This window comes from Eucalyptus grandis, chromosome 6, assembly GCF_016545825.1.
Source record: "Eucalyptus grandis isolate ANBG69807.140 chromosome 6, ASM1654582v1, whole genome shotgun sequence".
NCBI classification, from domain to species: domain Eukaryota; kingdom Viridiplantae; phylum Streptophyta; class Magnoliopsida; order Myrtales; family Myrtaceae; genus Eucalyptus; species Eucalyptus grandis.
Window position 1 is genome coordinate 40,685,527 of NC_052617.1, and position 9,305 is coordinate 40,694,831.

The 9,305-nt window shown below is 40.7% G+C and overlaps 1 protein-coding gene across 1 annotated transcript; it reads left to right on the top strand.

Annotated features, from left to right (window-relative positions):
- The first annotated feature begins 2,210 nt into the window (after window positions 1-2,210).
- LOC104452001 (homeobox-leucine zipper protein ROC8) lies at window positions 2,211-6,330 on the top strand. Its single transcript, XM_039314572.1, has 10 exons — window positions 2,211-2,368; window positions 2,844-2,961; window positions 3,050-3,241; window positions 3,383-3,835; window positions 3,952-4,053; window positions 4,145-4,348; window positions 4,656-4,836; window positions 4,923-5,212; window positions 5,325-5,414; window positions 5,950-6,330. The coding sequence occupies exons 1-10, from the start codon at window positions 2,211-2,213 to the stop codon at window positions 6,328-6,330; spliced, it is 2,169 nt and encodes a 722-aa protein (XP_039170506.1).
- Window positions 6,331-9,305: the final 2,975 nt, after the last annotated feature.

Below are 9,305 nucleotides of genomic sequence, written 5' to 3' on the forward strand. Positions count from 1 at the left end.
GATGGCTTAAATTTAGTTCGAACACCTCTTTATGCTGAAAATGTTAGTTGCAAATTATATTTAACAGTTCGTGCCATTTTGTACTAAGATTAGAATTCTTCTTTCGTATTTATTATGTTTCCAACAATTTTCTCTAGATATGTTGATATATGTCGATATTTTGGCTGAACAAAGTTCATTAGCGTATGATGAATGAGTCCGATGCATTTGTCTCATTCTTATTACTACTTTTTCATATATATTGAAAAAGAAAAAAAAAAGAAAAATGTTGTTTTATTCAAAACCCTAATTTTGAAATCCCTTCTCTCCCACTTCATACCTTGGAACGCACCCTTATTATAGAGAGAAAGGCGCTTTCACATATTCTTAACCTGAAATGGCTGGGGAGAGGAAAGGTTCCTTTTTTTTTTAGGGTACTCTCGGGAATAGATCCAATGGAGACAGGGCGGGGCCTATAGCTCAGAGGATTAGAGCACGTGGCTATGAATCATGGTGTCGGGGGTTTGAATCCCTCCTCACCCACAATCGGCCAAAAGGAACTGCGAGGTGTATCATTTTCTCATAAGGTAATATGCAATTAGTGCATCGGCCGGATTCATCATCCCGTGACATCTTTTTCCTTTCGGCCAAACACGAATCCTCCTTACATTAGCTTCCTGCAATTCATCACAGAAAAAGATAAGAATCATCGTTTCATTCCATTCCATGCCATTTCTTTTTCGACATACCAAATATAACATAAGTAATTAAATGAGGGTTTCCAGGCCTCTTAGCACCCTAAAGAAAAAGAGAAAACCAGACTTGGTTTCCGTTTAACATCACCCATGGAGAAGAAAACCATGGATGCATGCATGTTGGGAACAACGTTACACCGCCAAATGGATTAAGTCGGAATACCTTATAACTAGGATTCAATTTTTTACAGATTTAAGGACCCTTTGATCCCAAAAATGGAATGAGAGAACGAATTGGAATTCACTTAACTGCTCTACTCAGTATTGAGATGATGATATACACGCCATTTTCATTATCTTTATTACAGTTTCTTGATTGATTACATCGTTTTGCCTAACTATGTCGAGAGGACTCCAATTGTATATGGGACCGCTCGACTAAGTTCAATCTCGTAGGGCGTTTATTGGTGCAAATCCTGTCGTAGTTCGATCCAATGGAAACCCGAAATCCGAAACCTTGTGAGCTGTGAGTTTAACAAGATAGTCACTTAACTAAGCAAGCAATCAAGTGGTTAGCAATTCAATTCGCGTTCTTTTCTTGAACAAAACCCAATGAGTTCGTGCTACTGAATGGGCATGAAAATAGAATGTTTTGACAAAACTTCTATTGCAGCAGCATCAGTATACCCCTCCAAATCTTGTTTGTCATAATCCAAGACTTGCTTCTTCTGAATCTGATTGATTCTACAGTCTCCTCCTAGACTTCAGACCAAACTAGGCAGTGCAGAAACATAGGAAACACCAAAGAAGATCTATTTTTGTTTCTTCAAAAAACAGGCAATGTGTCAAGTTTCTCTAATATTTCCCTTTCTGGTTTAGTGCATGCAAGAGCAAATCTCACACCCCGTGATCTTCGCTGATATCGCCTCATTTTGTTTTGGCTGTTGAAGTGGCCAAAAAAACAAAAGAAAGAAAAAGGCAGTATATCATGTTTTTTCTCTTCTCGCGTGCCAACCCGATATCACTTGCCCAATCATTCCACGAAAAAAAATTTATTGACTATTATGTCGACGAAATGGTCAAACTCGATTGACTCGGCGATACCATCGCTCCACAAAAAACACATTTAGTGACTACATGGTAAAAACTTGGTTGACTCGGTGATATCGCGTCAACATGACACACGGTATCGAGAACACAAGAACGACTTTCTCATTGAAGATGAGTGCACCTGATTGGTCCATGCAGAATCCGAAACTTCCAAGTCTGAAAAATCTCCAAACTAGGGAATCCCAGATTCGGATTTCTTTCTTTTTAATGAGAGCCTCTTTTGGGGTGTTCATTTCGTGGGTGCACTTTATTGCGAACCGAACCAACTGGAGTTTTTCTGGATTGTGACCCCAAATTTGTGCTCTGCATATTTCTTGGCCATCATCACAGTATAAATATGAGGTCCTAGGCCAGTGTGTGTCGCTCTCGACTGTGTTTTCCTTGGGGGACTTCGGAGAAATCAGCAAGAGGCGTTGCTCTGAGAGAATGGCTGATTCTGGAGGTAGTGGAGGTTCAGGTGAGGAGCATGAGCATAGGCAGGACTCTCACCCGAGTCCAAATCCGAGCTCGAGCTCGAGGAAAGGGAAGGGGAAGTCGAAGACGTACCATCGTCACACCCCACACCAGACACAGAGGCTTGAAGCGTAAGAAACGAGCAAACATTTTATTTAATCTCCCAAAAAGAAAAGAAAAGGAAGAAGAATGTTTCATTTGGTGCCATTTGACCGACCCAAATTGAAGAAATGAGGGAAAAAAAACTGTTTCTTGCTTACTATAATATTTTATCTTTTTTGGGTATCATTTTTTTTTTCTTGTCTAGGATTGTCTTAGCTCATCAAGATTGGCAAATTAGAACAGTATGCATGCAGATTAGAATTCCCTCAAATGATGGATATGTCCTGGATGATGAATCTTCAGATTCTACCGTCAGTTATGGACCTTTTCTTTTCATTTTTCAATTCTTCTGCACTGTACATGTCAAAGCTTTAGAGGGGAAAAGGGAAAAGGAGTGATCTTTTGATCTTATCCAAAGTTCACCTGGCATGCCATTGTAAGAGACTTGGACTATTTGTCCCACTGATCCTGATGATAAGTGCCGTGCCTCTTGTATGCACTCAGATTTTTCAAGGAATTTCCGCACCCTGATGAGAATCAACGGCGTCAACTGAGCAGAGAACTCGGGCTTGACCCTAAACAGATCAAGTTCTGGTTTCAGAACAAGAGGACTCAGAGAAAGGTACCTTCCCGTTTGAAATGACTTGTTGAAGAAGCAAAATTCGAGAGCGCTGCGCAAATATGTGACATTCTGTTTTACTATTTCTCAGACTCAAAATGAACGAGCAGATAACACAGCTCTTCGGGCTGAGAACGAGAGGATACACTGCGAAAACCTTGCGATCATGGAGGCGCTCAAGAGCGTTATTTGCCCAGCTTGTGGTGGTCCGCCCTTTGGCGAGGAAGAGAGGCAGCGTAATTTGGAGAAACTCAAGATGGAAAATGTGCAATTGAAAGAAGAGGCGAGTTTGTCCCTTTCTCTTTCTTCTTTAATTTATGACTGACACTACATTCTATTTCACTGATCGGAGTTTGAACTAGTCTTGTCCGTGTTCGGAAAAGTTTCGGTTCTTATTGATGTCCTATCGGCAAATGTAATGCAGCATGCGAAAGTATCCAAAATTCTCGCCAAATATATCGGGAAACCGATCTCGCAAATTGATTTGCTTATGCCTGGCCCCAGATCATCTGCGGACGTGTCCACCGCCAGTGTCCCCAACCAAGGGTTTAGTGGTCACAACGTTGACTTCGTTGTGGCCCCTCCCAACCCTGCGCCTTGGAGCCAATTAAAGGTTATACCGGAAACAGAAATGGCCGACACATTGGAAATTACTGCATATGCCATGGATGAGTTAATCAGGATTGTGCGGATGAAAGAACCGTTGTGGATAAAGTCTCCTCTAGACGGAAGATACATACTCCATCGTGACACCTACGAGCAGATATTTTCTCGAAACTACCGTTTTAGGGGCTCTGGGGCTCGCCTGGAGACATCCAAGGAATCAGTTCTGGTGACGATGGAACCAAGCAGGCTGGTTAACATATTCCTGGATGTGGTCCGTGACAATAACCAGCATCATTTATTTATTTTTGTGCTAATACTAAATTTGGATTCTCAAGCTCTGAATTGTTAGAATCATCCTCAGTTTCACTAAATGGGTCTTATTGGCAGCGCAAATGGGCGGATATGTTCCATACAATTGTCACAAAAGCTTCTTCTATCCCAGTTCTTGAAGAAGGAACACAACTTAATCACAGAATTTACTTGCAGCTGGTATTAAACTGCTTATCCATGCATTAGCTAGAGTCATCTTTTTACAGGGAAATTAATCACTTGTTTATGTATTTAACGAGGCATCATGCAGATACATGCACGAATGCATGTGCTTTCTCCGCTAGTGCCGGCTCGGGAAGTCTACTTTCTTCGCCGTTGCCAACAGATTGAGCTAGGCATGTGGGTGATAGTGGATGTGTCCTACAATTACATGACAGGTGATGCGTGCCCTTACAATACCTGGAGGCTTCCTTCTGGCTGCGTGATTCAGGACATGGGTAATGGTTGCTCCAAGGTAAAATGCTTCAATATATCTGGTGTGACCATCATCCAAACTACATGCTTCCTTCCTTACTGCTTGTTGCTTTTCTTTCTTGAAGAGTGCTCATTAGACAAAGTCCAGTTAGTCTCAGGTTGACTTTTTAGAGACAACAGCCTTGAAGTACAGTATCTCGAGCAGGCCAATGAACTATTGTAATGCAAGGAACTGTACCATCGTGACTTAAGAAAATAATTACAGACATCTCCCAATTAACTAACCCCCATGTTTGACCTTTCTATTATAAGTGACTAGATGTTCAGGATCTACCCATTTATGACAGGTCACTTGGGTGGAACACGTAGAAGTGGACGACAAAAACCAATCTCATAAGCTTTTTAGGGATCTAGTGTGTGGCGGCCTCACGTACGGAGCAGAAAGATGGGCGATTACGCTCCAAAGAATGTGCGAGAGATTTGCTTACTCCATGCTGGATGATGCGCCAACGCACGATGCTGTGGAAGGTAACCTTTTCACTTGAATGAAATCTGCGCAGCCTCCGTCAATTAGCATTGAAAGTCCTTGGTTAACAACTATTATGACCCAACAGTTGGTATTACAACTTCACCGGTCATTGTTGTTCCTGAAGGTCGGAGAAATGTGATGAAGCTTGCTCATAGGATGGTGAAGAATTTCAGTGCGGGCTTGAGCATGTCCGGCAAATTAGATTTCCCTCACCTGTCTGAGGTTAACAACAGTGGGGTCCGTGTCTGTGTACGAAAGAGCGAAGAACCAGGACAGCCCAGTGGCACGATTGTTAGCGCGGCCACATCCCTATGGCTTCCTGTCGCACCTCAAGCGGTCTTCAATTTCTTCAGAAACGAAAATACTCGTGCTCAGGTTTCATAGGAAAACATTGATTCCTATTTAATGAAGATATTGTTCATTTAAGATTCACATTACTGAGAGAGAGAATCGCCTTTCTGTGTTCTAATTTGCAATGCCTTGACAGTGGGATGTACTCTGCAATGGAAATCCAGTCCAAGAGATAGCACGCATACCGAGTGGCACTCATCATGGAAACTCAATCTCAATTATTCAGGTGATATTCTCACTGCTTCGCATGCTAATTACCGAAACGCCATTAGAGGAGGAACTAAATGACACTGACATTATGAGAGATTCAACAGCCTTTCATTGAGAGACTATTTGTCTCTTTAGCAGTCCACAGGTTTTCCTAGAGATCTTCTATTCCTGGATTTGCAAGTACATAGTGTGTGTCAAAGTGTGTGTCAACTAGACCCCGAGATCTTCAAGAATAACTAGGAAGGTCACCCTACAGTACATGAGACATGTATGGTCAAGAACATGCAGTTGTCGAAATCCCCCATTTACCTTTTGTTGAAGAAGTAATGGAGTTGTCGTCTTTCCGCATCAATTCTCGTGCGTTTGTCGGATTATGTTGTACATACACAATGGTCACCATTATGGAGTTGGAATAACATCATGCTAATTACAGGAAAATTTAGCTGCGTGCACTACAAGCTAGTTTACGTATCCTTTGGCATGTGGTGGTCACATCTTTATGACAATTGACTAGTTTTGGACTTGAATAACACCGATTTCTTGTCGAACAGACTTCTCTGCATGCCGAGAACATGTTGATGCTTCAAGAGAGTTGCATAGACCCTTTGACGTGTATGGTGGTTTATGCCCCTATCGATTCAACAGCGATGACCATCGCGTTGAGCGGCGAGGACACTTCCACGGTGCAAATTCTTCCATCTGGCTTCACGATCTCCAGCGATGGCCGGGCCAATCCAGGTTCAAAACCTTCGACCAGCACAAGCTCCAGCAAGCCAGCAGGTACACTTCTCACTGTGGCATTCCAGATATTGGTTTCCAGCCACTCAGGACCAGAGCAGCTCAACGTGGAATCCGTGGCGACCGTGAACACTCTCATTAGTGCGACCGTTCAGAAAATTAAGGCTGCTCTAAATTGCTCTGCCCCGGAATGATTTTTCTTTTTTTCTTTTTAAATATTTGACTAGGCGGAATGATCCTTCTATTTGTGTTGATGGTTTGTAGCGAAAGATGAGATGATATAATTTCATAGCGAGATGATTTAATTTCACAGCGTCACCAACCCGTGGTGAGTACAACCAGTTCCTGTCCAGAATGATCTAAGTTGGTGTTTATATTGGAATGACTTTTTGCGGAACTGTGGAGTATTAAATGTGGAGTTCCTAGCTGTTTCCTTCATCTTCATCTCCATTTTTTTTGTTTTTATTCCTTTGGGCTGTGGCAGAATGAATGCTGTTTTAGCAATTTGAAGATAACATGTTTGATGTTCCTCAGGATGAATTTTGCTTGGCAATTCTAAATCCATTTTGAGGAGCAATTTGAACACGTTTGAGTATGAGAAACACTTGCTTTTGGAGCTCCTTGGTATGACAGCAAAAGCTTATAAATGGATATAACCATCAGAACGTAAAAGTATAATATCAAGAGCATCCAATAGATTGTTCAACGGTACTTTAAGGCATTGTTTGGTAATACTTTCGGGAATAATTGGTTATATTATTTTATTCCTTAAAACAAAAAAAAAAAAAGGAATAAAAATTCGTTTAGTAAATTTTATATTCCCAAGAACAAAATCCGTTTTTTTGTTCCCAAGAATAGATTTGGAAAGAATCAAGAAGTAGAAAAAAAGTAGTTTCTTGTTCACGGGAACAATTTCAAAATCAAGTCAAATCTTGTTCTCAAGAACAATTTCAGAATCAAGTCAATTTTTTTTTTTTTTTTCTTCTTTTTCTGCTTCTCTCTTCTTCTTCCTCCACCGGCCATTGCTTGCCACTGCCATTGCCCCTGTTGACTCCGACGGCCACTGGCAAGGCCAACCTCATGCTGCCCAAGTGAGGTTGAGGCTTGTAGTGGCCAAGCGAGCCTCTGATGAGCTCGTCAGATCTTGCTTAGCCGGTCGCCAGCCACAGCAGTGGTTGTCAACTAGCCACAACAAAGGAGGAAGAAGAAGAGAAAAGGAAAAAGAAAAAAAGAGAAAAGAGAAAAATATAGTAGAAGTATTACAAAAAATTAAAAATAAAAAATTTAAGAATCCTACCATATATCTTCAAACACTCAAAAATTGTTCCCGCTAGCATAATAAAATAAAAAAATATTTATGAGGAAATTTCTTTTCTAGAAATATAATGATTACCAAACACGTCCTATCACACATCAAATGAAAGAGGACTTAGGACTTGAGACCGGTCTTTATAGCCATTGCCTTCGGTATTCCTTCTGGAATTTGCTTATGGAGAACCAGATGGAGAGGCATACCTAGGCAGTTTGAGATCATTGTGCCAAGAAAGATGAGCAAACTGAGTGGTTATACAGAACTAATATTTGGCAATCCCAAATTATTAGTATAGACCCGAAAATTACTGAAGCAACAAGGCAACAATTAAAAATCGCAATGCTTAAAATATGTCTCATTCAGTAAATTAATTTATGAAATGACATGACAAGCTCTATGCAAGCGAATCGTGTTCGAGTATCATAAAGAATTTGCCGCAACTACATTTTAAACTAATATGGGACACTATTATTTATAACTCTAAATGCATGTATGGACTATGGACAAATGGGTATCCGTTGTGCCTGTAATTGCATTCGTATTTGTATGAACATCATCCAGGTATGGCAACCTTTCAGGACGGGCATGACATGAGCAACTCTTTATTTGATTTTTCTTCTGTTGAAATGTCCGATAAAGTACCAGAACCTGTAACACGGGTTTGGCATTCAACTATACTCGTATGGAAGAAAGAGCACACGGACACAAAACTCTGTTGGTTTGAATGAAGTTACTGGTTTTAGCAGCATTTTTCGCTCTCTTTTCAAACAAGCAAAGTTGTAAAATTCTCACCGTTTGGATTGAGACGCTTCAAACCAAATTGTCCACCTATTTACCTACCCATACATGTAAAGATTCAACCATCACATTCAGGATCTCCAGTTGAAAGTCAGATACAACTCGCAATATATTTCCCATTGGAAAACCAAGTAGTGTTCCTCAGGGCCATGGATTGCCACCACGAGACAAGGTTTAACTGTGAAAAGACAGAACTTCATCTGGGTTTGAATCCTACTGAGAGGTCCACTAGAGATCAGAAATTGTTGAAGAAAGAACAAGATATAAGCAGTGACACTCTCACGAATTAAGGATGTAGATGTTGGGAGAGTAGAAATCCCAAACCTTCACCCAAGGAGGTCACCAAGAGGGAGCCCAAATCTGAACCCATCCATATATCCAATTGAACCCACCTAAAAGCTTAAACGAATGAGTTATGAGTCAACTATAATATATTAATTCTTCGATATAAGACTTTTCTAACACAATTCACACGTCTATCCTAACAATTTTCTCCTCACTTGTTAGCTCTAGTTTTAGGTATGCTTCCCTTTAATTTAAGTATCATTTTGGCCCAATTTCATCCTTATGAGCCTACGTTACTACAACACAATGCTCACCTGCCCAAAATCCATAACCATCGACTCTGATGTCATTTGTTGGGAGCATGTAACAAAAGTCCAATACTTTCATGGGAGATCGCCAAGAGGGAACCCAAATTTGAACTTGTCAATATATTAAGTTGAACTCACCTTCACTAAAAAACTTAGTTAACAAGTTATGAGCCAATTATGATATATTAACTACTCAACACCACATCAATTCTCCGATGCGCAACTTTTCTAATAGAATTCATACGTGTATCCCAACAATTGAATCCATTTTACCTTGTTTTTCAGCACCACCCCATTAGGAATTTCCAACTTAACCCAACAATGGTCTCATATCCCTAGATGAAATACGGAGTACTAGCTTTTTGTGAAGGCAAATCAACCAGGCCATGATTGACATCATCAAATGCACGTGTAGATGTCTCGTTTCAGGGAAGCACAACAAACGATTAGGGAGAAAGGGTGAGAG